At 38.8% G+C, this 15982-nt stretch overlaps 2 protein-coding genes and 1 long non-coding RNA gene across 10 annotated transcripts; 2 read left to right on the top strand and 1 right to left on the bottom strand.

The window, feature by feature from the left end:
- The first annotated feature begins 186 nt into the window (after positions 1–186).
- On the top strand, positions 187–4705 carry LOC103946017 (probable myosin-binding protein 4). Of its 2 annotated transcripts, none has more exons than XM_009356632.2 (4): positions 187–400; positions 943–2321; positions 2410–4178; positions 4272–4705. In XM_009356632.2, the coding sequence occupies exons 2-3, from the start codon at positions 1061–1063 to the stop codon at positions 4155–4157; spliced, it is 3009 nt and encodes a 1002-aa protein (XP_009354907.2). In that variant the 5' UTR covers positions 187–400; positions 943–1060; the 3' UTR covers positions 4158–4178; positions 4272–4705. The 2 variants fall into 2 exon arrangements, with proteins under 2 accessions (XP_009354907.2, XP_009354909.2); XM_009356634.2 differs by having other exon boundaries at positions 2413–4178.
- Positions 4706–6848: 2143 nt separating this feature from the next.
- LOC103946020 (cytochrome P450 94A1-like) lies at positions 6849–8670 on the top strand. Its single transcript, XM_009356636.3, has one exon. It carries the CDS (start codon positions 6952–6954, stop codon positions 8476–8478), a length of 1527 nt encoding a protein of 508 aa, XP_009354911.2. The 5' UTR covers positions 6849–6951; the 3' UTR covers positions 8479–8670.
- A 2150-nt stretch (positions 8671–10820) lies between these two features.
- Positions 10821–15642, bottom strand: LOC103927239. 7 transcript variants are annotated; one of them, XR_007252828.1, is made up of 6 exons: positions 12687–15642; positions 12258–12306; positions 11819–12047; positions 11621–11718; positions 11284–11409; positions 10821–11170 (listed from the first exon to the last, which is right to left on the bottom strand). It is a non-coding gene; the product is annotated as an uncharacterized LOC103927239 (long non-coding RNA). The 7 variants fall into 7 exon arrangements; XR_007252826.1 differs by lacking the exon at positions 12258–12306 and having other exon boundaries at positions 12687–15633; XR_007252831.1 differs by lacking the exon at positions 12258–12306 and having other exon boundaries at positions 11819–11902; positions 12687–15622.
- Between the last annotated feature and the right edge of the window lie 340 nt (positions 15643–15982).

Consider the following 15982-nt stretch of genomic DNA (forward strand, 5'->3'; position numbering starts at 1 on the left):
TTGATCTATGAGCGGAAGGTTTTAAATTCGGCTGACAAATTTGACACTAAATTATTAACTCAATAAATCAATAAAATATCAAAAAACTTGTTTCTAACATTTTTTTTTTCTTTATAATAGCATCTATAAATGAATTAAACAGTTGGCCATGTTATGTGATTTTATTACGTGTTAATTCATGAGCCAGCTAAAGCTTGGAGCTTCGCTTTTATTGGCATCCAAACAAATCTTCCGGCGGTTGGTTTCAACGGTCAGTCACTTTCCTTTCCCACGCAAGGACCTGCTCGTAATTCCTCCAAACTTTTCATTTTCCTCCTCTTGTTTTTTCTTTCATGTTTTTATTCCGAAGTTGCGTTTCTTCCCCGTTCACCTTTTGATCCTCCGTCAAGCTCCATTCCAGGTACCACCCACTTTCTCTGTTTCTCTTTCCCTTTGCTTTTTTTTTTGTTCATTTTTTTCCCATTGCATTTTTCATGAGTTAATTAAACCCGGGAAATCATCAAAGGTGTAAACTTTAATTTTGTTTAGAATAACACTAATCTGGGATTTATTTGTTTTCTGAAATTGCAATGCACATTGTGTTGGATTGGGTGATGCCCTTATCGTGGTCCTTTTTTGTGGGTTGTTTTGTTTGAAATTCCTTAATTTTATAGATTTTTCGAAGAAATTAATATGTGGGCAATCTTTCATATGCTTGAAACATTAGAATTTGCAGAAAAGTTTATTGCTTTGTTCATGAATCCTTCTGGGTTTCTCACGTTAATTGGGTTAGGTGAGTATCGTTTCGTTTTATTTAAGGTTTATCGTTGTTTGTTGATTTGTCATTGTTTAGAACAGTTGGGATGGTTAGAGTTTAATGTCTGATTGTCTTCTGATTTGATAAATATGGTTTGACGTGCCTAATTGCTTCATTTGTTTCTTTTCTTGGGCTGGTGATTGAAGATGGGATGCTCAATTCTGATTTGGGTGGATAGGAGCAGCTATTACCTTGATCAACCAGTGATTTCCTCGAGTTTTTGTAACTGGAAGGTCATGAGATTGTAGAGCAATTGGTAGGCAGATGGCAGTAAAGGGGAATCCATCTGTACATGTGCAGAAAAACTTAGAGGGGTTTGTAACCATTCTAACATCTGCAGCATGTGAATGGGTATTGATCTTTCTTCTGCTTGTCGATGGACTATTATCCTATCTGCTGACTAAATTTGCAGACTATTGCAATTTGCAAAAGCCTTGCATCTTTTGCTCCAGGTTTGAGCATGTTATAGGTAGTGAAAAACCTCAACTTTATCAGGATCTACTTTGCAGTAACCACATATCTGAGTTCTCGTCATGGTTGTCTTCTCAAATTTATGGTAAACACGATCACAGTGGAATGTGTGAAGATTGCCTCAAGTCATACACCAAAAAGGGCAAGTCCAACCCCGAAAAACACATGCTTTCTGGTGGTAAATCGGATTCTGATATTGGAAGTTCCAGTTCAAGGAGGTCGATGCAGAACAGAAAGTTTGTCCATGGTTCTGTGGGTGTAAGGACATGCTCTTGTTGCAGTAGGCCTTGTAGACCTAGAGAAAATGCTCGTGGACAACAACGAAAATCATCTGCTTCCAAACCTAATATCCCTTTGCCACGTTTTTCAAGCCGTAGCCGTATACCTCGTAGGGATGGTTCAAAGAGGACCAGGGATAAAACTTCTGGATCAGTAACTACTCATCGTCCTGGAAAACCTGGCTGGGATCCCTTGCCACATAGAGGACACAGAGAGTTGAGGATTAGTTCTGATACTGACTCCACTCTTCGTCCTGGAAATTTTAGCTGGGATCCCTTACCACATGTAGGATACACTAAGTTGAGGATTAGTTCTGATACTGACTCCACTCGTCGTGCTGGAAAACTTGGCTGGGATCCCTTGTCACATGTAGGATACACTGAGTTGAAGATTAGTTCTGATACCGATTCTGAGATTCCATTTTCTGATGAAGACGGTGGTAGAAGCATAATTATTGGAAATGAGGAGCATAAGAAGGAAGCTTTAGTAGTTCAATATGCTTCAGAAAAACCATTCAAAGCACAGCCAAATGGTTTGAATCCTGCAAAGCAGAGCAACATTACCACCGACCACAAGCCTTCACTTTCTGATCCAAGTGTGCAGCCAGATGATAGCAAGAGGTCTGATGTAAAATTCTTAGGTTTGAATGTTGCTTCAGAGAATGGCTTGGATGAACTTAACTGGCAGCAACCGAGTCAGAATTCCATCCCTTATGCATTCCCTGAGCTTATTTCACTGGATGATATCCCTCCATCATTTAATGTTGTTGAAAAGAGTAAGCTCAACTTTCCTCTTTTCGGATTCCAGTTCATCCGAGTTATATGAGCTTATTATTACATTGATCCTCTTTTGAAATTATTTAGCAGGTTTTGCTGGGACAAGCGACTTTGGAGATGCATCCATCAGTAAAAACGATGAACTTTTGAAGTCTATAAGTGCAACGGATGGAGCACCTATTAAAACTGATCTTATCATCAACGATCCAGATCTTACGAAGCCGAATCATATTAATGGAAATGCTGTGTCTGAGTCAGCAGGCATTGGTAAGGAAGGAGATTCTATTAAAGAACAACCTCCAGTGAAGGTACTTGATAGAGTTGATGGGGAAGTGAAACCAGCGAACTCACAAAGTTCTTCTGCTCAGGAGAGAAATTTATCATCAAATAATACAATTACAGGGGTACATGGTGTTGGTGATGAAAAACCAGTAGCTGATGCTTCCGATTCTTCTGCTCAGGAGAGTAATTTATCATCACATAAAACAAGTTCAGCGGTACTTGGTGCTGGTGCTAAAACACTGGTAACTGATGCTTCCAAATCTTCTGTTCAGGAGAGTAATTTGTCATCAAATAATACAATTTCAGTGGTATGTGGTGTTGGTGATGAAAAGCCGGTACCAGATGCTTCCAACTCTTCTGCTCACAACAGTAATTTATCATCAAATAATACAATTTCAGGGGTACGTGGTGGTGGTGATGAAAAGCAGGTAACTGATGCTTCCAATTCTAATCCAAATCCGGGGCTTAAAACATCATGGTCCGTAGAATCTCTGGATGGAGGATATGTCAGTGAAATTGAAGGTGAAAGTATTGTTGATCTGTTAAAACGACAGGTTGATTATTATAGAAAAAGCTTGAAGGAGTTGTTTAAGGAACTAGATGAAGAAAGGAATGCCGCTGAAATTGCTGCAAATCAGGCAATGGCCATGATCACAAAGCTACAAGAAGAGAAAGCTGCAATCCATATGGAGGCCCTTCAGTACTTAAGAATGATGGAAGAGCAGGCTGAGTTTGATGTAGATGCACTTGAAAAGGCCAATGATCTCCTAGCTGAAAAGGAGAAACATATACAGGACTTGGAAGCAGAGCTAGAATTTTCTAACTTCGAAATCCCAGATGAATCAACAATGGAGAGTATGCCAATGCTGGAATTGCCAGCATTCCCAGTATTGCAGGGAAAAAGTTGTAATTTGAAAGGTGAGATTGACACAGTGGAGAGTACTGTTGTTCCCAGTGTAAAAAGTGATGTCAAAGTTACCGGTAACTCAACAGTTACTGAAGTACCTAAAGCTAGCAATGAACGCCTTTTTTCTGAGACAACACTCTTAGAATTTGAAGATGAAAAGTTGTACATTTCAAATTGTTTGAAGAGCTTGGAGAGGAAGCTTTCCGAGATTTCCTGTAATGGAGCTTCTACCAGCATGCCTAATGGTGGGCATTCTAGAAAGCAAACAAATGATGGACCGGATCAAGTAGAGACGCCTAGAAAATTCAGGCTTCTATTAAATGGTCAGATTGAAGAGGAAGTTGTGCAGACGCCGAATGATTTACACATATCTAACGGAAGTGCTGCTCCTCAAGAGGGACCAATTCATTCTGATAGCTTAGACTGTGAAGAGGAAAAAGATTCAGATTTGGTTGTTCTGGAAAACGAAATCTCAGACCTTAATGACAGGTTGGAGGCACTCGAGACTGATCATGATTTTCTTGAGCACATGCTTTACTCTCTTCAAAATGGACAGGAAGGGCTACAGTTCATTCAAGAGATAGCTCAGCAGCTACGAGAACTGCGAAAAATTGGTGCAGCTTTCAGAAATCAGTCTGTTCCCTAACTTCAAATGGAAAATTACACGGTACGTATGATATCCAAGGACTTAAATGTGCTTTTGCTTCTGCTTAATCTGTTTTCCAACATTTGCCTTACCATTCATGCATTCTTTTGTCAGGTACATTTGAAATTTTGAAGGCAGAAATATTGATTCATCTCTCGAGCATTTGGGTGTCGAATGAAGAAATCAATTGCATTCCTTCAGTCACATACAACCATGAAAAATCAAAATGATTTCATGTACAGGTACCAGCCAAAACTCTTGGAAGGAAAAACGAAATCAAGGTCTATACTAGGACATAGCGTTATCATCTCGTAAGCGCGCAATTTTCCATCGTCTCTTTTTTCTCTCTAGGTTGAATTTCCCTCTTGTTTGTTTGGAGAGCGGGCAGGTTTTTAGTAAGTTCAAATTTATTGATAAGGCTGTAAAATTAGTATTTTTGTGTAGTTGCTATTTCTTGTTCTCAAGGTTAAGGCTCCATTTTTCGCCAAACCACTTCCATTGTAAATTCAAGCAGAGCTTTTATAGTAAGTTTAGAGAAGTTTTCTCCAGAGCTTTTCCCAAAATAGATGTTCAGGTACTGCATAATCCTCATTAGAAATTTCTTGCTATGGATGATAATGCGTGTACCAGCTTGGATGCAATAAGCAACTTTGCATGTTGCGGGTGTGCATCGCGTCTATTTGCCTCTCTTGTTATGTGCACCTCACGTGACGAGAGAGATAAAGATAGAATTAGCCCTCACTTTTCTGTTTCTGTCATCATGTAACGCTTCACTTGATGTGAGAGTGGGAGGGAGGTTGACATTTTAATTTGTTTCATGGGAGAAAAGCTTCAATCAATAAAATTGATATCACACCGTCAATTATTTTTGTCATAAATTTTCGAATCTAGATTCTCGCCGGATCATTTTACGAGAATTCCGAATATAAATGACATTAATAATTGATAACGTGCAATCAGACCAACCAAATAAACAAAGTTTTTCTGGGAAGTGAATGCACGTAACGTGCAATCAGACCAACCAAATAAACAAAGTTTAGTGAATGCACATAAACATTGAAGTAGGTTTGACTTTGGCAAGACCATGACGCCTGGAGTGAGATCTGGGACCCTTGGATCTTGGTCTTCAACAAGACCATATTTTCGTGACCGTAGATTTACCCCTGAAGCTTTCCGTACATGCATCCTTCATTGTCTCTGTGACGGTTTTGCCTACGTCTTTCTTTCATTTTCAAGGGCCACCGCTTGTCTTCTATAGGCTGCTGTCCATGTGGAAAGTGAACGGACGTTAAGGTTGGAGTAAGAGTTAAGAGATATAGGTGGTGGGCCCCAGGATGTTATTTTATTTTTGGATAATAAAGTAATAGACAAAATTTTGTAAACTAAATGATATGGAAGTTAATGATTATATTATGACTTAAGCGATAAGTGTGCTTATTCTTATTGTTGATACATAATTTAGTTTGTAAAATTTACCTATAAATTTAGTCTTCCTAACATTATTCTTTATTTTTATTTGTAAGGTTGTGAATAAAAGGTATATGTGGAAAAACATAATTTGTGTTTTTAGGATTTTTTTGTTTTTTTTTTCAACAAACAATTGTATGAACACTAAAGAATATGAGAGTGAGCTAAGCGCTAGGCATAATAATGTTATTCAAATTCATCTTTAGCGTAAATTGAACTTATTAAATCTCTTCACTTATAAATAAAAAAAAAATTCTATTAAAGTATATTTATAAATGACACGTTTTTAGAGAATTAATTTCTTAGATTGAACTCCAAGTGGAGTTCACATGGCAAGATAATAGTGTAAAAGGTATGAAGAAGATGGCAAATAGAAGGTAGTTAACATTTCTAAATTGGATGATATGAACCCATATTATGGACAAATTGTGGAGAACAAAGGGTGATTAATGTTTTTTTCTTAATTTATTTTCTTACAATTAGTGTAAGAGTTAGATAATTGGTATTAGTACTTTCAAATTTTTATTGTGCACTTTAAAATTTCATAATCTCAAAATTTGTCGTTCGCTCAAAAAAAAAAAAATAAAAAGAAAAAAAAAATTCATAGGGCCAAAACTCGCCGTCCATGTACCAGATGTCTTTATCAATTGGCCAGCCTACCAATGATGGTTTCGCTTACGCATGCATGTCTTTACAAGGAGGAGGATTATTTACCCTTCTAATCTCTTTATTCTTTCATATCTTTCTATTTAAACGGTCATAATTAAGTCACGTTAACATTTTATATTGATTTTTTTATAGAAATAATAAGATAAAAAATAATATATTAAGAGAAGAAGATGAAAGATGATGAAAATAGAAGAGTAAAGAATTCTCCTTCTTTTATCAATTGGCCAGCCTACCAATGACGGTTTCGCTTACGCATGCATGTCTTTATCAATGGGTCAATATCCTTCGTGCATACATTTTATTTGTCAATTGACCCATTGGATAATAAAAAAAGAATTTTAACAAAAAACTCGCGTAGTCTTCATTTTAACAAAAAAATCATATTTTTATATTAAAAAATTAATTCTAATATTATTTATTTTATCTTTTATTTTATTATTATCATTAAAACTCAAAGTTTTCAAGTGATTCCCATTAGTTTTCTTTAATAAAAACTCCTTATCCCAAAAGTTCTTTTTTTGAAATTTGAATGCAAATTGATTAGTACAAACTCAGACGTTATAAATAGCATCCAAATCTTACACCAGAAACGGTACAATTTCTTCCGTTGGTCAAACACCTTAAACCCTTCCATTTCTGTGCATTAAATCAGGCAGCCATGTTTCTTGAGCTCTTAACCTTCGCTTCCCTCCTCCTCCTTCCCATCCTTTTCTTCCTCTTCAAGATTTCATCCCACCCCAACCCCAAAACCAGCAACCTCCCCAAATCGTACCCTATAATCGGCTCATTCCCATCTCTCTACAAAAACCACCGCCGCAGACTCCAGTGGTTCACCGACCTCCTCCGCGCCTCCCCAACAAACACCTTCACCCTCCACCACTCTCTTGGCCGCCACTGGGTCGTCACCGCCAATCCTACCGTTGTTCAGCACATCCTCAAGACCAACTTCCCCAACTACCAAAAAGGTGAGGCCTCCCGCTCCACCCTCGCCGACCTCCTCGGCGACGGCATTTTCAACGTCGACGGCGAGAACTGGAAGTTCCAGCGCCAAGTCTCCAGCCACGAATTCAACACCAAGTCCCTGCGTAAGTTCGTCGAACAGGTGGTCGACACCGAGCTCTCTGACCGCCTCATTCCGATCCTCTCCGCCTCCGCCGCCAATAATTCCGTCCTCGACTTCCAAGACATTCTCCAGCGCTTCGCTTTTGATAACATCTGTCGAATTGCTTTCGGGTACGACCCGGATTACCTCCTGCCCTCTCTGCCCGAAGCCAAATTCGCAGTGGCTTTCGACGACGCCGTGCAAATCAGCAGCGAAAGATTCGGATTGCCGCACCCTGTGTGGAAACTCAAAAGGGCTCTTGGAATCGGGTCCGAAAAGCGCCTCCGTGCCGTCGTATCGGAAGTCCGCGAGTTCGCGAACACCATTGTCAGAGAAAAGAAGCAGGATCTGAGCGAGGCGAAAGCGTTGGAGTCTGTAGATCTGCTCTCCCGGTTCTTGAGCTCCGGCCACTCTGACGAAAAGTTCGTCACCGACATCGTCATCAGCTTCACCCTCGCGGGCCGGGACACCACTTCGGCGGCTCTCACCTGGTGCTTCTGGCTGCTTTCGCAGAACCCACGTGTGGAACAAGAGATCTTGAAGGAGATCAACGACACGGCGTCGTCTGACTCGGCGGCGGGAGGAGGTTACGACGAGGTGAAGGAGATGATGTACACCCATGCGGCGCTGTGCGAGAGCATGAGGCTGTACCCGCCGGTTCCCGTCGACAGTAAACACGCGGTAAACGACGACATTTTGCCGGACGGCACGAAGGTGAAGAAGGGGATGAAGGTGACGTACCACGTGTACGCGATGGGGCGCATGGAGGAGATCTGGGGGGAGGACTGGGCGGAGTACAGGCCGGAGAGGTGGCTGGAGAGAGGAGAGGAGAGCGGGACCCACAAGAAGTGGAAGTTCGTTGGTAGGGACACATATAGCTATCCGGTTTTTCAGGCGGGGCCGAGGATCTGTTTGGGGAAGGAGATGGCGTTTTTGCAGATGAAGAGGGTGGTGAGCGGGGTTCTGAAGAGATTTAAGGTGGTCCCGCGGGAGAGGGAGGGCGGGGATGAGCCGGAGCTGTTGGCCTACCTCACCGGGAAGATGAAAGGCGGCCTTCCGGTCACCATTTTGGAGAGGGCTTAATTAAGTATATATCGTCAATGTGTGTCTCGTAATGATTACGTAGGTAATCATATGTATACATGCGTGAAGATGCTTATTATTTTCTGAATTTTACCTTTTAACTTTGCAATATTTGGTCTTATCATGTACGTGTATCTAAAGAGTTTGTTCTCTCCATAGTTATATGGATGGATGTTTTGATGTTTTTGGGCACTTGGTCTATCCTTCCAATTATACAGCAGCATTACTAGTTGATTATAATAAACTAACTAATCCATAATTAGTAATAAATTAGGAAATTGTTATTGGTACTCCAAAAATCTCATTCTACACTCCAAACTTTCTATATTTGGAGAGAAATATACACTTGTGAGCAGTGGTGAAGCTATGAATTGTAGGGAGGAGGGGCGAAATTTAAAAGAGAAAGGTTCCAAACTAAATGCAGACAACCAAATTCTTTTATATAGTAGACAACATGAAATTCGTTCATATATTTATTAAGACAAACAAGTTACAATTGTTGCCAACGAGACTTTATGTTGTAAATTTGCTACTCATTGATAGCTTTAAGTGAAGGGGCATTGCAGTAGTGCCCATCTTTTTGATCATAATACTATATGGCCTCATTTGGTCTACATGACTGAATTTACATGTTTGTCCATTCAAATCCAATCCTAGAATCTAAACGAAACCTATATTTGATACAAACAACTCTAATGTGATATGCCAAATGTGAAAAGAGTGAACCTTATTAGCTTTTTCTTTCAAGATAAAAAATTGCAACTTTAACCAATAGCTGATGCGTCAATCCCTTTCAAGCATCAAATTTTAACAAAATTTGAACTCTTTCGAATAATGGCAGCTAAATTTTGCCTAAAAATCTACGATTTTGAAGATCAATCTGACTCCCACACTGAAATTAGTAGCTAAAACGAAGGATTTGGTGAAAAGCTAATCTAAATCAAAGATCAAATTGCAACAAAAATCACGCAAAAATATGAATCAAGATTCAGTTCTTTAAATTCTAAGTAGGAACAAACATATCCACTTATTCATCAATAATCAATGATTCGTATCAATAATTAATATGTATATTACGCTGTAATTCTTATAAAGAATGTCAATTAAGCAAATGGTTATGTTAAATTATGAATTAATAATTTAAATTAAAATAGGGCAGAAGGCACGGTAGTGGGGTGGGAAGTAGGGAAGTGAATGTGTGGTGTGGGTTAATGGGGATGAGTGGTCACCTTTCTGTGTGTCTTTTATATATTTTTAATGCCCAAAACGACGCCGTTAGGCATCTATTATTTTTGTTTTTTCAAAGGGAAAGGACTCATCTTCTTCGTGGGATTGCTTATAGCAAAACACAGCCACTGCACAGATACGCAACCTGCAACAGTCATGGCTTCACCTTGCAAGTTTTCCGACGATACCAGAGGGGGCGGACCATCGCTTCTGTGCTGATTTCCAGCCAGTGGAGAGGGCTGAACTAGAGCTCCAGTCGTGTTTTCTGGGGAAGGGCCGCCACTCCTCGCCCTCACGTGGGTTCGCCACTGCTTGTGAGAAGTGTAGAATGAGATTTTTAGAGTGTCAATAACACTTCCCATAAATTAATAAAAATTAAACCATGAGCTAATCGCAAGCCACCTAACCCAGTTAAACCATTTTAAATGTAATTAATAAAAATTAAACCAAGAGCTAATCCCAAGCCACCCAACACAGTTAAGACCATTGCAAAAGTAATGTATCAGTCGCATTCCAATTTTTTTGTATTATATGTAAGAAGCGACAAACATGTATGTCATGCATTCTTGTCCAAACTACGCGTTAATGTTGTTTTGCTCTATTGGTGCTCCCTTCACTAGTTTTTACACTGGACTAAAAGTTAGTATAATTCTGTGTTTGTTATTCATAGGGACTAATTTTAATAAAATTATGAGGAACTTTCCTTGACTAAGGGCTGGTTTGGTATTGCTGTGCTTTGAAAAAAAGCTGCTTCTGTTGTGCTGTGAAAAAAAGCGGCTGTGAAAAAAAGCTAGCAGAGTGTTTGGTAAACTTTTTTGTGAAAGTGCTTTTGGAAAAAAAAGCAGTATGATAGTGTTTGGTAAACTTTTATGTAAAACAGCTGTGACTGTGTAAAATGATCAAAAATGGTATAATACTAGATGTGCTATTAATTTAATTTCATGACCCTTTGTATTTTCTATAATTTATTTATAATTTTCCAGCTTATCCCTAATCAGTTTCTTCATCCTATCGACTACGAAAATCACTCAGAAAACGTCCTGCACCTTTCAAACGCATGGTGCAAATCGAAACAGTTCAAAACAAGTAAGAAACCAAAACTAGATATTCAAGAATGCAAAGAAATGGTAAAACTATAATTGCTGGAGGAGCAAAAGAATGTCAGTACATGATAAAGAGATAAATAATGAAACGACACAATTGGCCGTACCCGACCTTCTTTATTACAATTCAGATCAACCACAAACGCCTTTTCACAATGTTGTTCTGATCGTTATAATACGTTATGATTTCAACATGTAACAAGTTGTCAAACTTAATCTTTGTTTCCTTTGAGATTGATTACTGCAAGCTCCTGTTCAACAAACTCTCCTGCATGAATGGGCGGGTATTTACTTGCAAGCGGGGATTCTGCAAAGTGACCTAAGGGCTTCAACACAGCATCAGATGCTATGTGCGCAAACAACTACATGGCAAGAAACGTCACAACTAAGCATACAGTGCATTTGGATATTTATTTATATAAAACCAAAGAGAACGAGATGGTATAATGACAACAATATGACTAGCTTCACTCACTGTTGAAGATACTCTCCATAGTAAGCGATTTTGCTCCGTTGCTAGTTTGATTGCATCAATCGTCCTGTTTGTTACGATAACTTCATGCACTCCAGCTATGCAATCTCCTGCAGTCAGCCATTCTATCTGCATTGAAAAATTGTGTGAATGGAATACAACTAGCATAAAGATTTAAAATGCAACACATGCCGCAGGAAACCAACCTAAAACAGCTATACGCATCAAGGAGAACTTAATTTTTAGCACACCGAATTGACACACCTACTTTTTTTCATTTTGCTACACAATGCAATCATATATCACATAGTGGTTCAGCAATACATTGAATAAAACATACTTGTACTTTTGACCTCCTCGGATCAAAAACCGATCCCAACTATCACTGTGTTCCACTGAGACCCCAAAGCGTTCCACTGAGACCCTAGAGAGCTTCACCTGAAAACAACAGATAAAGTGTGGATTGAATTGATTAAGTGCATCAAAACTGCAGGCATTACAGAACAACCATAAATATACAAGACAATGCAAACCACACCTTCCCCCCTGGAAGGCCTCCCTTTCCAATCACACGGACAGGAGGGCAGTTTGTTCCAAGAAAACAATCAGCATCCACACCAAGCTGCTTAAGACCATCAACTAATTTCCTTCTTTAGCTCATTGATCACAAATACAGCGACTTAACAAATCCAAATTCTTTCAAAATTTCATCTTTTCTTTCATCACTCTAATGCACATCACAGCAACTATCCTTTTGCATTTAAAACCTTGAAAACCGAAATACCCAGCATTCTAAATCACCAAATTTGACTAAAAATTGAAACAATATCCTAAAAGAAATTGAATCCAGACATCACCAACCCATAAAAGTAAGAGATTTTCAATAATCAACAGAGTCAACAACAAAAGAAACATTAAATTAACAAATAAATGAATAATTAATCAGTTATGTAAGAAATCGGAAGTGTAAAACACACCTTGAGGGGTGGGTGGGGGGAGATCGAAATGGGGCATTGAGATTGAAGGCTGTAACGGAAGAAATCGGACTCGTGAGGGCAGAGAGCAGAAGAAGAAACTAATCGAAACGAAGCTGCCAAGGCAGCGATATACAACAATATTACAGATTTATCCATAGACGGTGAACAACGATAACTAGTCGAATCGACGAATGGGAGGAGAAGAAGAAGGAAGAGGAGAACAGGGAAACGAAGAGGAGAACACAGGCGAGAAAAGGGCAAAATCGAAAACATGGAAAAACCAAAATAAGGGTATGAAATTTTACGAGAAACAAAATCTGGGATAAGAAGAATTGCAACGCAGTAAAAGAAAAGAGCAGCCAAACCCTAACCTAAAAATTTAATTAATTAATTATAGCAAAAATTGAAAGCAAGTCGAGTAGTTGGTACCTGGAAGGCGACGGCGGTGTGGCGTTGAGAGTGACGGAGAGAAACGAAAAGAAGGAGGAGGAAGAGGTGCAGCGGCGGGAGGGAAGAGGGGTGTAGAGTGCAGCGGCGGGAGTTTTTTGCAACAGAGAAGGAGAGAGTGCAGAGTGTAGGATCGGGAGAAGGAGAAAGGAGAAAGGAGGGGGCAGGTTTGGTAAATTGAAAAAATTCATTAATGGGGTACTGTAGCTCCGCGTTTTGGAAAAATAAGCGGCTTGTGGAAGCTGCAAAATGCAGCTTCCACTTTTTGGCTTTTTTTCATGTGAAACTTTGAAATAAAGTTGTTTTGGGATGTTTACCAAACACCAAAATCCTTATCAGCTTTTTTTCATGGCAGCTTTTTAAAAAATCACCTCAACCCCAAACTGGGGCTAAGTCCCTCAATGGAAGTCTCAGCGAGACCCCTCAGAAAAGTAGAGGATTGCTAAGCCGCCTTTAATCTCGCCCTCTCCCTTCTCCTTCGTACCTTCGCTCCCTACTTCTTCCGCGTCGCACCGCCTCATAGACGTCCAACATGTAGAGATCGACAACAGACCTGCATCATAGCTGATGATCTTCGTTTGGTGCTTTCTGCTGCATCGTGAAATTGGAGTCCCAGCAGAGGAAGGAAAAGAAATACACGGATGGAGTCAGAGTGTGATCCGAAGACGAACAAGTTATTGGATTTGGGTGCCCTAACTTTTTGAATTATAAATTCTGAATTCGCTAGGTTTTTAGTCTTTCATGCCGATCTGTATTGAATGAAAGTTGGGTAGAGATGCTTGACATACTCAGAGTAGCTGAACAACGCGTTAGAGGCGACTCAACTCTGCCTCCTTTTTTCTATAGAATATTGCAGTGTCTGATTTCTTAATGAAAAAAGTTGGGGTTCCATTATAAAATAAATTGGCAATATAGGAAGTAGCTCAACCTCTTAGAAGCCCATGCAAGATCCCTCATCCTATCAATGTGGGACTCATTCTCAATACACCTCCTCACGTGTCGCGAATTTACAAGCTTAACACGTGGACAACACAACTAGGTGACGTGGAGTGTGTGTAACCATTGTGGAGTGTGTGTAGCCATTTGGCTTCACATGTGAGACAACCTGCTCTAATACCATGAAAAAAGTTAGGATTCACCATAAAATCAATTGGCAATATAGGGAGCCTAACCTCTTATAAGCCTGGACAAAGTCCTTCCTCTCATCAATGTGGACTCATTCTCAACACTTAATGTTGTTTTGCTGGGTTAGTGGATTGGATTGCCATCTTAATTGTGTAATTATGATTTTGCTTCAAATTGTGGTTGTGTTTTTGGGATGTCTTCCGTTTCCCTTTTTTCGTATTCAACTACAAAATATGTCCGCGCTTTACTGCGGGATTGAATGTATTAGCCGCAACAGGCATGAATAATCTCTACACAGAGTAATTTAAAAGACGGTGTAGCACCTAAGAACTAACAAAGTGAAACTTTGTTTGCTATATATGGATATCCATGGTATAAAAAAGCATTCATTTGTAGATCGTTTACCATCACTATTATACTCATACTTTCAAGTGATCAGGCTACCACATGGGGAAAACACAAAAAAAGAAAAGCAGGAAAGTAGAAGACATAATATTTGACCATGTAATAATAAGTTTATGAAAGAATTGCTAAATTATCTCACAAATTCAATCGTTAAACGTTGCACTGTGACCCATAATAAAGATAAGGTTTATGGCTCGTTCATAAATCAAAACAAAGAACTATCAAAGGAAAATGTTTAAGATGATGAAAATACAAAAGTGAACTGGGCAACCTTGCATATTTTCTAGTAGTAACTCAACGAATAATTTAGAATGATTCACGCGATTCCAGCTCATCTGGTTCCTCTCATCATCAGCTCTGTATTTCAGAGGCTGAGTAGGCATGTTTGTTCACATTGCACAAAATTTTATAGGAAAGGGGACAAATTAAAATATTCTAAGTAAGTATTAAGATGCAAACATTCTTAAGATGAATCAAGCAGAAAAATGAAACAAATCCAATGAAAATACAAAAGGAAAAGGAATTAAAGAAAAGTTATAATTTAAGTATTTCAAATTAGCGAGTAGTCAACGTCAATTGATCCCAAAAATTCATATCAGCTCTCATGTAAATGAGTATTACAAACTGGGTTCGAGTCAGAACTATTATGTAGTCGAAAAAGGTAATAAATAGGGAGGAAAAAAGCATGAATTTTAAGTCACTGTCCACTCTGCCATATACAAAATGAGAAATGACTTTCTTTTCTGCATAAAAATTTACTAAGGAAACAGAACTTATGCAATCATGTTAACTACAAACAGCACTACAAAAAAATTGAAGTATTTCCAAATATGTTGAAATCTGAAGGGGAAAAGATGATAATTCTTCTGACTGCATAAGATTATACAATAAATATAGAATGGTATGATCTCATAAAACTCAGTATTTAGGAGAAAGGAAGATAATCTTGCCAAATAGATCTCATAAAACTCAGTATTTCTAATCTGTTTTCAGACTTGCCAAACCATGTCACTTTAACGGAAGAATTGACAGACAAATTGACACAATGTATGAAATTGTAACAAATTTGTAGATGAGGTATGCGATTAAAATATTTTAAAGATGAAGTATGAAATTGTGACTGACCCAATAATTAAGGTAGTTTTATGTAATTTACCCGAGATTCTAAAGCAGCACCCCGTAGAGGGCATGTTAGTCCCTCCCTGTTAGAGTGAATCATCGAGTCTGGACATGAATGAGTCAATTTATCATTATGCACCCTGTCTTGATGTTCATGGGCGTTTTGGTCGAAACAATGGAATACTGAGCATGCATAACCAACTGGTTTTAGCATGACAATTATAACTGTTTTTTCACGCTTTAAAGAAAAATACTTCAAACACAATAGTTTAGAGAAAAACTCAACTCGACTGACATTATATAATAGGAGTGCGACACAAAGGAACTTCACATCTTGTTAATTAAAGCATGAAATGTTGATAGATAAAGCCTTTTTGGTTCTGTCCTTTCTCTCCTTCCAATTGAGGCCTTCAAGGGTTTTAGTATGAAACTACACGAGTTTTAGGCACGGATATGTACGCTAACCCAACTTTAGGTACATATATGACATATTGATACCATAAATCACACTAACCAACCTTTAGGTATAGATATGTACAGATAACTACCCAATATGTACAGATAACCACCCAATTTTTAGGAGTGATCAAATTATTCCTAATTTTTTTAAGGGTGTGCTATCCATATAC

The sequence above is a fragment of a genome, unplaced genomic scaffold, assembly GCF_019419815.1.
Source record: "Pyrus x bretschneideri cultivar Hongxiangsu unplaced genomic scaffold, Pyrus_bretschneideri_v1 Contig50, whole genome shotgun sequence".
NCBI lineage: Eukaryota > Viridiplantae > Streptophyta > Magnoliopsida > Rosales > Rosaceae > Pyrus > Pyrus x bretschneideri.